Raw genomic sequence first — 20228 nt, 5'->3', positions numbered from 1 at the left:
TCACTTAATTTGTCTTGGAGATCCTCGCCATTGAATTCTCCTTGTCGAGCTGATTCCGGTGGTATGTGGCACGCCCCGAGAGCCCTCACGGTTTGTGAGTTATGCCTATTTGAAGATAAAGGACCCAACCCGTGGTCCTAAACCCCAAAGGTTGATGATGTGGCAGATTCTCCTTGGTTCCAAAGTTGATTATGTGGCTGATTCTTTTTGGTCAAAATTATAAGATCCTTTGTTATGAATTAAATTAAAATCTCTTGTGAAGGGGTTTAAATTAATTATACATTGGGTTTTTGGCACCATAGGTTTTGGTTCCAATATATTTTTAAAATTCATTAGGTCGGCAGCCATCATATGAACCCATCTAAAACTATATAAGGGCATGCATTAGCTCTTCCTTGCTAAGTATTCGAAGCACATCTAATCAAGTGTTTTTATCTGTAGCTTTTAAGGCCTGTGGAGGATTGCGGTATCTAATGAGAGGCAATTTGAATAGAGTTTTGGCTTGAACGTTTTCTCTGTGGTTCTATGTTTCAGTTCGATATCCATTTTGGGACCTGCGCGGCCTTGGCAAATGCAACCTAAAGTCAATGTATAAATATTCAGAGCTCACACATTTGTTGTTTTTGTGGTGATCCTCACTTGAGTATGCTTTGTGGACAGAAATTATATACGATGATTATGATCTCCTATCAATCTGCGAGTTCATTAATTTGAAGCAAGTTATGAGGAATAAACTAAATTGTTTGCTTGATCTGGGAATTGGCGTTAAGAGAAAAATGCAGATTTCTTAAATTCTCCTTGACAACGTACATTCCATGCCTGCCGTTATGATGATCCAAGAGAAAGGAGATTATGCTATGCTATTTTTTGGGCATTTTGATAAATCGTTTTTTATTTCTGAGGATCGAATATGCTCAAAATACCTGCGGCCTTGATTCAGTTTGAGAAATGGCATTTCACTTAAACCTGAACAAGGCATTTTGATCTAGTCAACACAACGTCTGACCTGAGCACTTGCAGTATATATTAATAAAGATATTTGGCATTGGTGACCATGGATGGATACAACTCTGTTTGATCTGCTGCTCTGAAATTTGATTTCAAGATTGAAGTTGAACCTCAAACTGTGACAACTGGTGTAATTATTTAATGGTTTATATTACAATAAACTTGCGGTCTTAATAGCTTACCTATACGACAGGCTTAAGCCAATCCTAAACATTCTTTAAATTAACAACGTGCATTATTGTCACAAATACAAAGGACCAACGAAGAAGGTTTGACTAGTAATCAATCCCCACAGACATGAATGCATGTCCTATAATGGCAATAACTCAGTACAACTGGGTTTCAGTTTCTTATGTGTAGGACCTCATCTTCGCATAGATCTGGTTCTGATATTACAGTGGCATGTTTGTGATTGGCATCTGTGGCCTCCCATCTGAAAACATCTTTACATATCTTGGAGTAGAGTTTCGGCCTAGAATCTGAAGTCTTCAAGGAATTCATATACATGTGCCAGCGGAGGAAGAATTAAGCCAACTCATACTTTATCTTACAGTCTTGTAGCAGTAGTACCTATTTGAAGATCCATTCTGTTGACGAGAATTCTGGTACCTTTTCAGATCCTTAAACCATTGCAGTTACTCAACACAGGTATAAAAGAAATGTTGTGCCCTAGAATTAATGCATGAAGTATGATTTAGTCTTCTTTTAAATGGTGATAAACCATTCATGGCATAAGTATACAAGGGTATTGTTTTTACTGTTAGTTGTTGTTGTGAAGATTGTGTTGCCTCATCACCTCCTTGTAGTTGTAAAAGCTCAGTTAGGGTTTTTCTGCAATAAGTTTTTCTTTGCAACCAAGACATATGGTAGTATGACACAGTAACCCTATGTGACAACATTCTTAGTATGATGGTAATGATGACAATACTAAATGGCAAAACCTTATGACAATAATTTTATGTGATAATAAGTGACTTTGGCATATGACTGTGACTTGAAGACATGGCAGAGAATCCTATGTTGCAATAACAATGAAATAGTGAAATAATGAGACAGTGATAATGTAACGAACAAAGTTTGTCTACTCAGAGGAATACTTTGATACCAATGTAACGAACAAAGTTCGTATACTCAGAAGAATGCTCTAATACTAATGTAACGAACAAGGTTCTTTTTAGCAGGATAAACCCCAAAAAACTTGGAATATGTAGATCTCCATTGAAGATGCAAGAATATATATTAAATGTATGAATGAAAATGATCTTACAAATGAGAGTGAGGGCCTGCTTATATACCCTAGGCAAGTGTCCCTTTATGAACGGTCATGTCCTTAGGGACATATCTCTTCATAACTAATCACTAATTAATCATTGTTTATAATGTGTTATTATTATCTATATTTACATTTTTTATATCTATATTTAATTCTTAACATTGCCTTCCTCTGCAAAAAGCTTTGTCCTCAAAGCTCGTTGATGAAAAGACTTGATCTCTTTTTTCGTTTCGAATGTCTTCTTGTCTCGGAATTGTCATCTTTGTTGATACAAGTTGATTGTTATGAAACCAGCTCAAGAAAAGATAGAAAAGATAGATCAACGCCTTAGAATTCAGCCTCTTCGAGGGGGCAACCTCCTTTACATTACATAAATGAACAATTCTTGGATGATTCAAATGACAAAACCTCCTTTCTATATATAGGAGTCTAAGGAGTCACAATATAATCCAGCCGACCTAACAATAATAATATAAAGCCACAAAAATAACAATAGAGGGATTCTATGGGCACATTAATAACAATATGGGGGCAATGGGGGCACAACAATATAAATAAGGGGTATAACTACAATAGTAATGGGGTAATCACTAGTATTATAGGGACCCAACATGCCCCTCTCCTTCAAAAAAGTGTTGTCCTCAACGCTTGAGTAGTTCTGGATACTTCTGCATAAAATTCTCATCCTCCCATGTGGAATCTTCAGCGGATAAGTTCTTCCACTTGATAAGATACTCTGAAATTGATCGATTTCGTAGCTGTCGAGTTCTTGTTTCTATAACTGCTTCCGGTTCCAATATAATTTTTCCTTCCTCGTCAAGTTCTGGCAATATTGTTTGAACTGGGAGCTTGTCGCCTATAACCTTCTTTAAGCATGAAACATGGAAAACTGGGTGCAATCGAGAAGCTGCAGGAAGCTCCAATTTGTATGCCATAGTACCAATCTTTTGCAACACCTTGTACGGACCATAATACTTTGGTGATAATTTATTATCCTTCTTAGCTTGCTTGAGGGACATTTGCTTATATGGTTGTAGCCGTAGGAATACCCAATCACCTACATCAAAACTTCTTTCACTGCGATGTTGATCTGCCTGTTGTTTCATTCTATTCTGTGCCAACACGAGGTTATCCTTTAAGAGTTGGAGGACTTGTTGTTGATGTTCGATGTGATGTTCCACTGCCTGAACCTTAGAATTTTCTCTTAAATATGATGTGATGGATGGTGGTTGATACCCATAAAGTGCCATAAATGGGGTCATTTTTGTTGCTGTATGAAAGGAAGTGTTATACCACCATTCAGCCAGAGGCAACCATTTGACCCATTGTGTCTGTTTATCAGATACAAAGCAACGAAGATATCCTTCCAAACATTTGTTTACTATCTCAGTTTGCCCATCAGATTGAGGATGATAAGATGAGCTATGAGCTAACTGAGTACCAAGACAAGAAAATAATTCTGTCCAAAAATTTCCAGTGAAAATGGGATCTCTGTCACTTACAATAATCTTTGGGTTTCCATGTAGCTTTTGAATTGTTTCCATAAATGCAGTAGAAACTGTACTGGCTTTAAATGGATGTGATAATGCACAAAAGTGTGCATACTTGGTAAGTCTGTCAACTACCACCATGATGACACTCTTTCCCTCAGACTTGGGTAAACCTGTGATAAAATCCATTGAAACCTCCTCCCAACGTTGGCTTGGAATGGATAAAGGTTGTAATAGACCCGGTGTCTTAATTGTTTCAACTTTATTTTGTTGGCAAACCAAACATTTTGCCACAAACTTTTGAATATCTGATTTAAGGCCATCCCAAAAAAATTCCTTCTTAACCCTGTGGTAAGTTTTTAAAAATCCTGAGTGCCCTCCTAAGGGAGAAGTGTGCAATTCCATAAGAATCTTTTGTTTTAGCTGGGAATTCTTACAGAGGTATAAGCGATCTTTGTACCATAACGAATCATTTTTCCAGCTAAATGTATCAGACGTACTGGAATCTTGTTGTAGCTTTCGAATAAGTGCCCACACTTCTTCGTCATTCTTCCATTCCTCCCTTGCTTCATTTATCCAATCTGGTTGGATAATAGAAATGGCGCACAACAATGCTTCCACATCCTCATCCTTTCTTGAGAGTGCATCTGCCACCACATTTTGCTTCCCTTTTTTGTAGATGATTTCAAAGTCATAACCCAACATCTTTGTGACCCACTTTTGTTGCTCTTCAGAGGATAATCTTTGTTCTAAAAAGTATTTAAGGCTATCATGATCCGTTTTTACCTTGAAGTGTCTTCCCATTAGGTAGGGTCGCCATTTCTTAAGTGCATGGAGTATTGCCAACATTTCCTTCTCATAAATAGCTTTGCTTAAAAACTTTCCCTTGATTGGACGACTTTCAAAAGCAATGGGTCTTTCATCTTGCATTAGAACAGCACCAATTCCATTTCCTGAAGCATCACATTCCACAATAAAGGTTTTTGTGAAGTCCGGTGTAGCTAAGACCGGTGCTTGGCACATTGCCTCTTTAAGATGTTCAAAGGCCTTTGTTGCTTCCGGAGTCCATGAAAATGCATCTTTCTTCAATAATGTTGTTAGAGGTGCTGCTATTCTCCCATAATTCTTAACAAACTTGCGATAATACCCTGTCAACCCAAGAAATCCTCGCAGATGCTTTATGGATGTGGGGATTTTCCATTCCTTAATGGCTTTAATTTTGCTAGGGTCTACCTTAACTCCTTCATGAGATACAATATGACCCAAATATTCCACCTCCTGGACTCCAAAGAAACATTTGGATCTTTTTGCATATAATTGTTTCTCCTCCAATAGTTGTAGCACCCTGTCAACATGTTCAACATGATCCTTCCAAGACTTGCTGTAGATTAGTATATCATCAAAAAATACTAACACAAATTTTCTAAGGAATGGTTTGAAAATTGAATTCATCAAACCTTGAAATGTTGAAGGTGCATTGGTAAGGCCAAAAGGCATGACCAAAAATTCATAATGACCCTCATGAGTTCTAAATGCCGTTTTCGGAATGTCTTCAATCTTCATTCTGATTTGATGATATCCTAAACGAAGATCCAACTTGGTGAAGTAAATTGATCCATGCAATTCATCCAGTAATTCATCAATGACAGGAATGGGGAACTTATCTTTAATAGTGAGCTTGTTGAGCTCCCTATAATCCGGACACATGCGCCATGATCCATCCTTCTTGTGCACCAATACTACTGGAGCAGAGAAAGAACTTTGACTCGGTTGAATTATACCAGCCTCTAGCATTTCTGCAACCATACGTTCAATTTCACTTTTTTGGACATAGGGATATCTGTACGGCCTGATGTTTGGAGGAACACTTCCTGGAATCAGATGAATAGCATGATCATGATCACGCATAGGTGGGAGACCTTTGGGAGTCTCAAATACCTTGGAATGATTGTCCAGGACTTTTTGGAGATCTGGAGAAATAGATGATTCCAATGTGGAAACATCTAGCGAACATAATTGTGCAATTACACCCCTTTGCTCCTTTTTTAGAAGCTTTGTCATACCATTAGAGCTGATTATCTTTCCTGGTTTCCCTGCAATACCCCTTAATTCAACTTCCTTTCCTTCCAGAGAAAATTTGATGAAAAGTTCTTGAAAATTAAAAGCTATTGTACCCAAGGATTGTAGCCATTGGACTCCTAGTACAACATCAGCACCTCCCATTGGAATGGAAAGCATTGGGCTACATATTCTCCCATGGATAGCTTGATATTATGGCACTTTCCAGAGCAATTTATTGTTCCTCCATTTGCAATCATCACTTGACACTCTGGTGCTGGATATAGGAAGCAATTCAATTCTTTTGCTACCCTACAATGAATAAAATTGTGGGTGCTTCCTGAATCAATCAACACTATTACCTTTTTCTTCTTGATTTGTCCTTCTATCTTGATGGTTTGAGGAGTGGTAATTCCTGCCAATGCATTACAAGATATGGTCGGATTTATTTGTTCTTCATCTAGGCTTTGTTCCTGGAGTATATCTTCTTCTTTTGACCTTTCTTGCTCCTTTTCTTCTTCCTCTTCACAATCTATGTAGAATAATTTCTTCTCAGCACACTTATGACCTTTAGTGTATTTGCTATCACAACTGTAACAAAGCCCTTTTGCTCTTTTTTCTTCCAATTGTTGTGGTGTCAACCTTATAGGTTGTGGAAGACTAGGGGCAACAACACTTCCGTCTTTATAGTTGTGAGTGGTATGCTTCCTGGTTGCCATAATTTTGCTTTCCATTTTTCTTGCTAACCTGAATGCCTTCTCTAATGAATCAGGTTCCCAAAGGCGAACATCATGTTGGATATTATCCTTTAAAGACCCTATGAACACATCAATCCTATGCTCCTCTGGAATATCTTTTACCCTTATGTTCAATTTTTGGAACTCCTCAATGTGCTCCATTATTGAACCCTTTTGTTTGAGACTTATCAATTGGCTAAAAAAAGTGTTGCTTTTTGTATCCTCATAATGTGCTATCAATTCTTCCGTAAAAATTGCCCAAGTGATAAATTGTTTACGAGAGCAAAGCCATTGATACCATACAAACTGATTTGGTTCCAAATATAAAGTTGCCATACGTACCTTTTGTGTGTTTTGCACATTATTGAGATCGAAGAATTGCTCCATCTGTAATATCCATGTGGCGGGATCCTTGCCATCAAACTTCCTCATATCGATTTTTGGAATATGGTGGGTCTTCGATCCAACATTAGAGTCTATGGAATCATGATTAACATTTCTTTTGTTCACATCATGAGTTTCCTTTACAACCTTTTCACCATTAGTAAGTATTTTTTGTAGAAAATTTGTCAAATCTGTCTTCAAATCTGTCCTCAAATCTGTTTTCAAATCATCCATCTTAGCTTCCATGCCCTTTATCTTAGATTCCACGCCATTTATCTTAGCATCTGTTAGCTTTTGTGAGCGTGACATTTGTTGCACTTGTTCTTGTAATTTTGATATATCATGTAGCATTTCTTCCTCTTCTTCATGAGTCATGCTAGAGCTTTCAGGTTCCTTACTAGGTGTTTGCATTTTCTTTCCTCGGGGCATCAGTTACCGATAATAATGCTTTACTATTCCCTTTGAATTCCTTCAAACCAAGCTTATGCAAAAAAAAAAAAAAAAACTACACACCTTTTTTTACTTTGTAGAAGCCTGATATTGAATCTGATGTATCTCTGTAATTTCGAATCATCAAGTTCTGAAATTGTGACCTGTAGTAGCCTTCCGTGTCCTCTTTCCAATGCCACTAGTCTGATCCAAATTGGATTCTCCAAGAAAGAGTTATGCACAATCTTCCGCAGTGACCTGATTATAGACTAGTTCAGTAGAGCGAACTTGTATGAAGTGCCACGTGTCACTGTTTCAACCTTTGACTCTGAAAAATATATAAAAGAAAACTATAGTCCGTCCTCTTTCTGTACCTTCTTACGAAATTTCAATCCGATGCTCAGAAAGAAAGTTATGACGATTTTCCCCAGGTCACCTGTTTTGAATGTAATTCAGGAGTCTGCAAAAAGACCAACTTCCTCAGATCATATCTCCGAAAATATCGCGCGAAAAGCTCTGAAATTCGGACCCAAGGTTCAGCGCGATTTCTTCTCAAATGGGTTTTTTTTGCGACTTCTGAAACGTCACAGAAAAAAAGTTATAGCGAAAATGCCACGATGACCTGTTTGGAGCAGCGAAACCCTAGAATCCAAAGCTCTGATACCAAATGTTATGAAACCAGCTCAAGAAAAGATAGAAAAGATAGATCAACGCCTTAGAATTCAGCCTCTTCGAGGGGGCAACCTCCTTTACATTACATAAATGAACAATTCTTGGATGATTCAAATGACAAAACCTCCTTTCTATATATAGGAGTCTAAGGAGTCACAATATAATCCAGCCGACCTAACAATAATAATATAAAGCCACAAAAATAACAATAGAGGGATTCTATGGGCACATTAATAACAATATGGGGGCAATGGGGGCACAACAATATAAATAAGGGGTATAACTACAATAGTAATGGGGTAATCACTAGTATTATAGAGACCCAACATTGATATGATCTTTGGAGTGATATATAAAATTGTCGCACGAAGGAAGGATCCGACCATCCTAAATTAATTTTCTGTGGAATCTTTCGATTACTGGAAACTTGTGATGAATTGTTATCACAAGACTAAATTTTACTGACATTAGTAATCTTTAGAACATAAGTTTGTTGTTCATGTTTTGAGAGATACAAATTCGTAGATTGATTGAGATGTCTGTTCTTGTGATTTAGATGTAGATAAGGAGTTCTTTTGGTTCGTCTTTCCCTTATCACACATGTTGCAATACTTTGATTTACTTCAGGTGACGATGTCGCTGAGTTCATTACAAAACCTTCACTTGGGATGTTCATCGTTTGAACTGCAACATCTAAGTGTGTCTTTTCTTCAACTGGCTTGTCTTCTTCTTGAGTTGTGATATTCACTTGATCAAAATTTATTCCGTTCTTTTCAACTTGGACTTCTACATTCAATGCTTCCTTTTTGATAAGTTGTTGTACCTTGTTTTCCAATGACTTCTTGTCCTTTTCAAGCTTTTTAATTTGCGTCAGTAGTTTTTCACTATGGTCTTTAAGTCGAGAAACTTCTTCTTTTTTGTTAGTGGTGATCTTGTCAACTTCTCTTTGCATATTTTGTATCGCCTTTTTACTTTCTTGAAGAATTACTTTTGAGATATCTTGTATGTCTTCTGGTGACACTGAATCTGGCTTCAAGGTAACATCTTGTAGCGTTATTTTTTTCTTTTTGTGGGAAAATGTCAAAAACTTATTTTTCGTATTTAGGATAAAGGACCCTAGAGTTTCCATCCAGGGTGAGCCCAAAACAATGTCACTATCGTCAAAAAATAAGGTTTTCATGGTGAATTGCGAGATAAAAGTATAATCCCTAATACTTAGTTGTAGATTGTTTATGTCGTATTGTTTGTCACTTGTGTCAACAAAATTTGTTTCAATTATATTCGATTCAGGAATCACTAATTGGTTAGCACATTTAGGACTAACATAATTACTCTCTTCAGTAGGACTGATAGAGATTATAATATCTCTCCCTGCGAGTAATCTTTTGATTTTAAATAGTGTACTGACACATTTACTAAAGGTTTTAGGAAGCCTTTCATTATTTGTCTCCATTTTTCTTCTTTGTTGGGATGAGCTTTAGGATTATAAAAAGTAATTCCCCCTTTGTTTCTTCAAACCCCAAATCCACTGAAATCTTAAAATATATAATATTGTTATAATAGGAACCTTCGATATAATAACGTACGTTTCTTTTGATTATTTTTGTTTTTAAACTCTCAAATGTTTGGCTTGCTTGAATATATATATAAACTTTATATTCACCTTTTTTTTTGTTCTATATTAATTTGACTTTTGAAGTGTCACCACGACTCAATGTGGGGCATGTTCGTACCACTTGGAGGCTGTAGTGTATATTGAGTTAAATAATTCTTTTTTTTAAAGTGTGCCGAATTTAATCTATAGCTACTGTATAGGTGGCACAGTATAGTTAGAAATGGACTGTGTGGACGAAATTGCGAGGCAGATTACTGAATCATTGCGGGGAAATTGGAAGGCAACTGTGGTGATTGGTTTTCCAATTCGTTCACTAGAATTAATAGAACAACACAGTAATTTTATCGGGGGGATGAATTGAAAGTTTGACGGACCACAGATGTACAATGGTGGTTGTACGACAATGACAACAGACAAAGAGGGTTTAATTGGGCAGATTTTAATTACTAACTAAGAGGAGTGAGTTGTGTTCTACTCTATCTCTCGGGAGCCCAATCTAGTGAATAGAGTCGAGAGATCGTTTTAGAATCCAAATTTTTTAATGGGTATCCTCCTTAGATAAACACACCCGTTTCTAATGGATGGGCAGGGTCAGAATGAAAGGAAACAAGATCGTCTTGGCAGCAGTAGGGCGACAACTGATAGGGAGACAATGGATAGGGAAGAGACACAATTGGAAAAGGCTCAACAGTGGCTTCGAGGCAGGGATTCGGTCGGTGGTCCTCTCTGCAGAATGTAGACGGGTCACTGATGCTAGCGGTGTCAATGTTTGGAGACAACCAACAACAGAGAATGGTCGCTGGCAGCGATGAGGTGGTGGCCTGAGGTCGACGACCACGGTGGACGGCTAGGGGTCGAGGTGTGAGTTTGGTCAGCAACGACAACAAATACAATCCGTTGTTGGTCAGCGACCTCAGCCGCTTCGATTTTATTTTATTCTTATTTTTTTTTTATAATAGGTTTAATATAATCTTTTCTCTCTTTTTCTTTTATATAATCGTTTTCTTTATTTTATATATATATATATATATAATTTTTTTTAAACTTTTTATTTATTTATTTACTTTTATTTTTATTTTTTATATATTTTATTTATTTATAATGGCCAAAGGGTTGACAACAAGATGGAGAATCTCCAAACACTTGTAGCGAAACGCTTTGATTACGGCGATAACAAAGTTGATGAAAGAGCGATGGCGAAAGGCTGGATCACTAGCAGTTGAGCAACCAGAGGATCAAATAGCTCTGGTACCAATGTAACAAACAAAGTTCGTCTACTCAGAGGAACAATTTGATACCGTTGTAATGAACAAAGTTCTTATACTCAGAGGAATGCTCTGATACCAATGTAACGAACAAGGTTTTTTATAGCAGGTTAAACACTCCAAAAGACTTGGAATATGTAGATCTCCACTGAAGATACAAGAATATATATTAAATGTATGAATGCGAGTGGTCTTACAAATGAGAGTGAGGGAATGCTTATATACCCTAGGAAGGTGTCCCTCTATGAACGATCATGTCCTTAGGGACATACCTCTTCACTAACTAATCACTAATTAATCATTGTTTATAATGTGTTATTATTATTTATATTTACATTATTTATATCTATATTTTATTCATAATAGATAACTCAATGACCTTGATGAATAATTGTGACAGTGGTGATGTTATAGCCTGACAAGTAATTGTGGCAGTGGTGATGTTATGGCTTGACAAATAATTGTGACAGTTGACCTCACAAGATTTCATGCCACGATGATTGGATTCTCTCATAGAGACAAAATGTTGTGATGTGACAATGTTGTGAATGACAGATGATAAGCTTGTACAATGATATGATATGACTTAACGTGTATACCTGATACCATATTGGTAGGGTTTGTATAAATTCTACAATGCTGTGACTTGTATTTCCATTGTTGCTAGGGTTTCAGTAATCATACAACATTGATATTTCCAGCAACACTGTAATATTGCTTTGGGATTGACAACAATATTGTACCAATTGAACAATGCAGTCGAATAGGAACAAGGCAACATTATTGTAGCTAGGGTTTGATTCTTTATTCAATACAATGAGACAGTGATCACCATGACAGTAACCCCTGCAGATCTTGATGATCGTAATCTTGTAATATAACTATGGTGCATGATATGATAGTGATTATGTTGATCCATTTGACAATGACCTGAAGTGACCTTGATGCAAGTTATATATAGTGAACTTGGCAATAACCTTTGTATCTCCTTGACAGTGATGGTGTATCTCTTTGACAATGATGCCTAGATAGTACAACATCATGATTAAGAATATGACAGCAATGTCTGGCAGTGAGTTGGATGTGGTAGTAACTTCGATAGTGATAGTAAGACGATTGTGACTGTGTATGACAGTTTTGACAATGTGTGCGGCAACAACTTGAAGTGTGTAGTAGTAGCAGTAGTGACAATGAGAGTGACAAGTGATAGTTTCAAAAACAATAGTTGAAGTACAACATTGACATTGACAGCTAGAGTTTGACGTGCAGATTGAACAATAGCAAATTTGATTATTGCAATTTCTTTGTATTGATTTTGAGCACAGGTGGATCCAGTCTGAAAATTGTGAAACTTGGTCTGCTGTGGTGAGATGAAGGTTGGAGCCTTCAGGGCAAGTGGCAACTTGCTAAGCGGGGTGGCAAGATGGTACAAGGCAGGAGAGTTGAGTCTCCTCCATGTTGGAGCCTGAGAACACTTTAGGGTGGTGCTAGGGCAGGGTGGAGCCTGTGCAGGGTATTGTAGCATCCTTCCAGTAGCACGTGCTAAATCAGGGAGTCGGTGCTTCCTTCAAGTCGGAGCCTATAAACTCGAGTGTTAGAGCGTCCATCCAGTAGTAGCTGGCAAATAGGGTGTTGGTGCATCTGTTAGGTTGTAGCCTGTAAACTAGGGGGTTGGAGCCTCCCTTAGTTGTAGCGGAAAATGATTGAAGTTGGAGCTTCCTATTGATGTACATTTTATTGAAGACAAATATTAAGAAGCGTTCGGTGGTTTTTGTTTCGGGAGGGGTTTCCACCTAAAATCTCTGTGTCTACTGTCTTTATTGTTGTGCATTGTTGAATGGTGTTGATGGATGTTTATGTTTATCTAATGCTAATAACAATTAATGCTCCGTGAAGTTAAAAAATATATTAATTGATAAGCAATACCGATTCTCCCCCCTCTCAGTGTTTCCAACAATTCATTATTCATTATTCATTAGTTGGATTTCTCTTGAGCTGGTGCGCAATGGAGGCCTAGTTGAGTGACTAGGCCTAGGGTTTCACTTCTTGTGGATTGAGCTCTTCTCAAAGGTTTTCTTGATGAATCTTGGATCTTGCATGTGTTGTAAAGTTGGTTTACTTACTATGCTTGTATAATTTTTCACGGGAATTGTTGCTACTCTTGTTAAGTAGGTTAATTTGACATTTGTGTGCATGTCCCTTGTTGAATTTGTCCTCATATTCTAAATATGTGACGAGGAGAATAGGTTAATTCTTCTTCCTTGAATTTTTAGAGAATTGAGAACCCTAATTTAAAGTTTAAACCCTAGGACAAGTAGCTTAATTTGCCCTAGTGTGTTGGAATCAGGTTTTCCCTTTTAGATTTCCCTTGTTTGTGGTTTGCATTCTAGACTCCATTACCCTAGGTGGAGAAGGCACTACTTGTCATTCATCTGGTGGATGGGTTTTAATTTTGTTTTGATCTTGTAAACCCTAGTTTAATTAAAATTCACTTTTTATTTAATTGCATTGACATTGGGGATACATTTCACCTAAAACGTATTATTGGTTTAATAATGCTCTTTGATGAATGTCCTATGCCATAGAATTGATTTAAAGTGCATTGGAGAAGCATATCTGTGTTTTTCATGCAATTTTCTGCAATAAATTTAGGTTGATGTTATTATTTAAATTGCATTTATCAGCTAATTGAACTGCGAAAAGTTGCTGAATTTTATTTCCTAAGTTGCTAATTATATAACCTTTCATCACATATTCTTTTCATGTGTTTTGAATGGTTAGTTTTGCTGCTGTAATAAAGCCTTGTTTGCTGTCCCAAATTGCAGATTTTGACCTAGTTTGCTGCAGCCTTGTGTTTTTCCTGCTTAGGGTGTGTTTTGGGACTTTATTTGAGACTCCCAAGGTTCAAGAAGCCTTAGGATTGACCCATAGACGATGCAAAACCTTTTGCTTGCATTATACTCCATCCCCACTTGAACCTAGCCTTTACAAGCATGAGAGTTGGTGGGTTAGTTTGGAGGATCCTTGGGGGGCACTTAGCTTTAGCCTTTCTAGGGTTATTTGATCCCTGAGTCCTACTGAGAAGCCTCCCTTGTGGTGGCTGGTAGTCACCACTAAAATAGAAGAGGGGCTGTTGCTGAGGTGACAGTGGTGATACCTTTGTCTTGTTGCACAATTTCTTTGCTTGGTGAAGCTTTGCACCAATTTCTTTGCTTGGTGAAGCTTTGCACCGAGGTGCAAGATTTTGCAGCAGTAGGTCCAATATGTGCCAAAAATATGAAAGAACAGCTAGGGAGTAGTCTCCAAGAAGTAACCACCACCCATCAAATAATTTTTTTTAAGGAATATGTGCAATGGCAGTCCATGGAGCCATTATAATCCTCATCAAAATTGGGGTGACCTCAAGAAGTGTGCCCAAGCTGTGGTCAGATCCATGTGAACAAAGGCCAAAAACTCCTCCAAATGGTGTGCCCCATGAGCAATTGCATGGAAGGGGCACACCCTCCCAAAATAAGAATAATATAATCAAATACCATGTGCCATCCAGTAAAACATGTGCAAGTACCCATAATAATCATCTAAAACCAAAGGTGGATATGTAGTGACCTAGAAACATATGCACAAAGGATCCCATGCCTCAAAATATGTGAAAAAATACTAGAGAAGGGGAGTGCTTTACTCCATTATGCCACCAACCCCATCAAGGAATGCCACATTATCAACATCCACTAGGGTGCTTCATCACCAAACAAATACATCATCAATTATACACTACTATAGCCTTCGGAAGGCTAGACCACCATAAACTTGTGCACATGAATGTAGCACTCTGGAGTATTCATAGACCAGGATAATGTGCATTGCCCAGTCAAGGTACATCAATATTAAACCACAGTATGTAATATCCAAAGTAAAATGCTCTAGGGTGGGGTAGCAAATCAACAATCAAGCAAATCAACATTCCTACTCAAGGGTCAAGACACATCAGCACCTACCTGAAGGTGGTCGAAAGAGACAAGAAAGTGTGTGCGCAATAAAATAGCCCCCCCTTCAATACACCATAACACTCCATCAGAGGATCTTGAACCTGTATGCCATGTGTGAAGGTAATCCAACTGAACCATAATAGTCACTGAAATCTGTGCAATCAAATGACAAGAGATGGCAAATAGCCATAATACTCCACTTGCAGCCTGCCTAAGTAGAGCCTTCAAACTGGAATATAATCCTCGTGATACATGAGGGATCACAGAGGGAAAACGGCGAAATGATCTTGTATCGGCCTGGTGGAGAGGACACACTGAGTTTGCATAAGCTGGTAATTAAGTTAGGATATTTGACTGTTAACAGTTTTATTTCTTTTCTCTTAAGGTAATGAATTTTATGATCTACATAGGCACAAAACTGCCACTGAAATGTTATAGTTAGGATGTAATAATGGTCAAATAATTAAGTAATAACGTACTTTGCTATTGACTTATGTCACATGTCAAAATAGAGTTGTGTTAGATTAAGATAGCGGTTAAGTAATAAAGTGGTTTTACGGGATCTTGGTGTGGGACAGTCTCCTTTATATGTATTGACATCCACACCATATTGAGTATGACTCAGGTGTATCATTGTCTATTTTAGTATATTATGATTTGCATTCTTTGCCCACATTCTTCTGTGATTTTTCTCACTTGGAATATGTACTATGTGCAGAACTTTGGTCCTCTTGTCACATCAGGGATTGAGTGGTTACTCTGGTTTTATTTTTGAACAAAAACCTTTGGGTGCAATCAGTCGAAGGTATCAGCTTGGCAGAGCACCTAGAGTCCCTAAAATTAACTTACATTGAAGTTTGTTTTGCCAGTATCCATCTTATTTTGACGTTTGAATGTGCTTGACTTCAACTGGAATCTGGAGAGGCCTGAGAGAATTTCTCCTATCGATGATTGGAAGGTGGGGGAAGACAGCAAATTAGTAAGGGCTTATGGACAGAGGACAGTGTTTTCTTGAGATAGTAATTAAGTTATGATGTTTAGCCAATGGACAATTTTTATTTCAATTCTCTCAAGGCCATTAACTACATATGTGCACAAAAATGCCATTGGAATATGTACTAGTGAACTTTGATCCTTCATATCAGGGAGTGAGTGGTACCATGATTTTAGTTTTTGAACAAATGACCTTTGCGTCCAATAAATCTGAGGTATCAGCTTGCATAACACCTAGAGCCCCTAATATCAACTTACATTGAAGTTTGTCTTGCTAATCTCTTTTGTCTTGCTGGTGTCTATCTTATTTTGACATTTGAGGTATTGCATCATTTTATTTCTGATGATGTGATCTTGCACAGTATTGTTTGGAAATAGTTTAATTTTACTCATGGTGGATCCTTTTTCTCTTTCTTGAATTTTGTAGTTGGTATCATTTATTTCATTTCATCCCACCATTTAGAGGCCACTTTATGTTGATGCTTACATCAAAATATGAACTGCAGGCAGATGGACGAGAGGTTAACATCAGTATGATCTATCCTTGTTTGATGGGTTCTACAATGCTTGGTAGTTTAGCAGTATCATGGCTACTTTGTGGACCACATTTTATGAGGCCAGAGACATATCTGACGACTGCATTTGTGACTGCAAGTTTCTCTTTAGCAGTCCCAGCTTATGATTATCAGGTTTCTGTCTATCTTTTTCAAGATTTGATCATTTTATGGACAAATTGCCTCAGAAAGAAATTTATTTCAGTATTTGACTTTTGTATAAAGGTTTGGTATTTACATTTTATAATGTTCACAATGAAATTTGTATTTGAATATAGAATCTAATTGGTGTACAAAATCATCGATTGCTAGAGAGACTGGGGTAACTGTTGTTTGAGGAAGCATTGTAAGTGATGCCTGTTATTGATAAGAACCTCGAGCATTTATCTGGGTTTGAACATTGAAGATGACAATTATTTGCAGGAGGTTGGGGTGCTTGTGGCTTTATTTTGTCTGTTCAATGCCTGTGTAGGAATCATCTCACCTTCGCTTGCAAGATTGAGAAGCATGTAAGTTGTTAGCTACTGAAATGTTAATCCTGCAAAAAATATGTTATTCTGCTTCAAAATTCTCTGATAAGTGAAGTTCAATCTAGAAATTTATAATAGATTTCTCACATTCCTATAAGTATGTTCTTCAAAGAGGCCTAGATTCATTTTAGACTTTAAAGAAGATGGTGGATCTTACATCCTGTCTCTGTTTATGTCCCAAGACAGATACGTGCCAAACGATATGCGTGCTGGTATGATAAGCATATCTCGTGTACCAGTCAATATAGCTGTTGTATTTGTTCTGATGAGGGTATGTCTGTACTAATAGTTAGAAATGTCAGTCTCCGTTAAATATGTTATGGAAATAAACATGCTTAAGGTTTTTCTTATGGTGATGACATTGCATTTTGTAGGGTGGCTACTATCATAATCTGGAGAACAGCACAATTTTGACAATGTCTGTACTAGGTTTACTTTCAGGGGCTGGCTGTTTACATATTTTAAATCGATGGAGCTGTGTTGCTAATGGTAATTTGGATATCCAGCACAATTGGGTATTTTACCTTTTGTTGAAATTAAAGGGACATCAGAGCTAGAGATGGATATTGTGCTCCCTTTGCAAACCAGTGCAGGGTACTTTTTATCTTTTCTAGAATTCTAAGGGAGGATGGCTGTAAATTTTAAAATTCTACAACCTAAATTGAAAGTTGTCATTGTGGAAACACGATGTATAAATATATGCTGAACCTCACTAAAGGCTTTATTTGTTGTTCTTTGATTTTGCAGATAAGACCCCAATGGACAGGCCTTGAAAGCTTTTGTGTTATTTCCCAAAATGATTTTGAAGTTCTGGAAACCTATATTGAACTTCGAAGATTCTGAGGCAGACATGCTACCCATACTTCTAGTCTACATAGCAAGGAATGCTGAGGTTTTAAGGAGTCGTTTTTAGTTTTCTGGATTATGGGTGGGCCATTTGAATATGCTTATAAGAATTCATTTGTTTCTCACGGAGGAGTTATGGTGGCATGCAGTTGTTGTAATCATGGTTCAAAACTGTTGCTTTTCCCAGGAGTATTCTCGGGGAATGGTATGTTTTCACTGTATAATATTCTATTCAATAATTTTGTCATTGCAACTGAATTTTTTTGTCAATTAGACTGCCCCTTTTGACATCCATTGACTTAATAAATGAAATCTGATTTCAGTTCTTTGGTTGTCGGGAGTATTTTGTTGGCTCGTGTTTATTGCTATAAATTATAATCTGTGATAAAGTTGGCTACAAGGGTGATAGTCATTGGAATATTTCTTATTTTCATCAGGTATCCCTTGTATATTTTTATGTGAGTGCTTTTGTACAGTCTAATCTTGACAAGATTCAATAGATTTTGGATGCCTGAATTTGATGTTATCTCGAAGAGACCATTGAATCATTAATGATTGTTTTTTCTTCTCAAGAAAATATGCTTCAAAATTAAATCCCACCTTCCCCTGTCAAATATATTGAAACTCCATAAAGTTGGGAATAAGTACTTGAAGTTTCCTCTGGTTGGTATAAATTTTAGAGCTTGGAGATCGACTATGTTTCCACATCTTAAGAACTGCAGGACATCCACTTGGAGCCACAGAATGTGGGTTGATGTCAAACTAATGAATTGCCATAAGATGGCAAATGCAGATTGCCACTTGACATGCAGTGGTAATGGTGAACATATAGTTCATTTTTGCCATGTAAGTTGCTACACTATGATAGTACTTTTCTTCTTCTTCATAAGTTTTATACAAAGCATAATGTGGACCTTTAGTCGTTGGCAGCTTATGAAACTTACCGTGGGATTCGATACGACTGCTATCTATGAAAGTAGATGTTAAATCTAGATGGTTTGGGTTTGATGTTGTCTTTACAATGAACCATGTAGAGTGATTATATTAAATGATGTACCTCACTGCAGGTGAGTGATTTAGGGTGGTGGAATAAATAAGAATTTAGATCTGCTAGGCATAGACTTTGTCTTGGAAGAGATACCATAGTGTTGATGAACGGCAAAGGATCAATGACCATCTCTTGAAAGACGCGTGTCTTCAAAGAGTGCAATTTAAAATAAAATTGTCTAGAATAAACTTAAACTTGGGGGAATGGCTTAAAATCTATTGGAAGGAATCAATTTCATTAGTGTTAAAAACCTTTCATGTTCACTCATTGTGTAACCTTCACTAATCAATCCTCACACCTTTCATTAGTATAAATTAATGATGTGTGAGAGGCCTGTTACTGCCCAAACTCACTTAAGAGTAAAAGTCCTAACACAACAAGAGAGCCTAGATGCAACTTTCAAGCAAGCCATTCATTTCCATTTTAGTGGCCTTGCCCAACACTTCAGACTATGGCAAGCCTAGTCTAGGGGGATCCTCAAAGGTCAATTAAGCTAAATCCTGTAAACCTGGGAGCTCAGTTAGCTTAAATTAATTATGAATTATTAATCAAACGACCAGATTTGCCTTAAGGAGTGGAAATTTAAGGTCTGCAAAGTGTTTGCTTGATTGAAAAGAATCTAATAGAAGTTTGTCGAGTGAATTTTAACTTGCATTAGAATGCTGGAAATGAATGATCAATTCATAGTGACAAAATAAAGAGTGGATCATTAGAACATGTGCTCAATGATATTATATTTAGAACATGTGAACCATCAGCATTATGGGAAATTCAAATGTGATTATAATGTTCTTCCTCAAAACTCAAGAAGTATGATTCTATGATGTAGGATTCAGTGCTCAAAATTCTGCAAAACGAATCATCAGATTTTGATCATGTCATTTCGGCATTCAAACTCAACCACTGGGGCCTAGTATTGATATTAAATCACCAGAAAACTATTGTGTGAATTTTATATTGATTAATGTACTAAAAGTGTGTAGAAAAAATGGATTAGCATTTAATCAACCTTCCCAATATAGTTTTCATATGCACAATTAAATTTCACGACATAGGCATATTTAGATGAGAGTTATATCACTGTTCATTTCACCATGCATCATAAATTTCTAAAGGATTTATAATGTGAATATAGTGTTCGCATTGCATGTGTTAAACACACACAAATGGAAACAAGATATGAAAGAATACGTGTTAATTGCATTTATTATTCACGATGATATACATTTATACATTTGACATGACCACTGAATTCATTTTCCAAGGTCTCTTGAATTCCAATGACTGTTCAACTTCCAAACCATAACCCTTAGTGGATTAGGTGTCCAACATCCCCCCTT

At 37.0% G+C, this 20228-nt stretch overlaps 1 protein-coding gene across 5 annotated transcripts in view; it reads left to right on the top strand.

Annotated features, from left to right (window-relative positions):
- Nucleotides 1–18166, top strand: part of LOC149218069 (Major facilitator superfamily protein) — a 109551-nt gene extending 91385 nt beyond the window's left edge. The window contains exons 6-10 of one of the 5 annotated variants that reach the window (XR_016249129.1): nt 16417–16599; nt 16888–16973; nt 17177–17265; nt 17369–17483; nt 17742–18166. Coding sequence is in view for 4 of the 5 variants with exons in the window: in XM_089383791.1 (XP_089239917.1) it covers nt 16417–16599; nt 16888–16973; nt 17181–17265; nt 17369–17551 (537 nt within the window). In the remaining variant the exon portion in view is untranslated. The other 4 variants (XM_089383791.1, XM_089383792.1, XM_089383793.1 and 1 more) reach the window with 4 other exon arrangements.
- Nucleotides 18167–20228: the final 2062 nt, after the last annotated feature.

Source organism: Pinus tabuliformis, chromosome Q, assembly GCF_031772625.1.
Source record: "Pinus tabuliformis cultivar Carrire ecotype Pingquan chromosome Q, CPIR1, whole genome shotgun sequence".
Taxonomy (NCBI): domain Eukaryota; kingdom Viridiplantae; phylum Streptophyta; class Pinopsida; order Pinales; family Pinaceae; genus Pinus; species Pinus tabuliformis.
The sequence above is the reverse complement of the archived record's forward strand: the minus strand, read 5'-3'. Positions and strand labels throughout refer to the sequence as shown.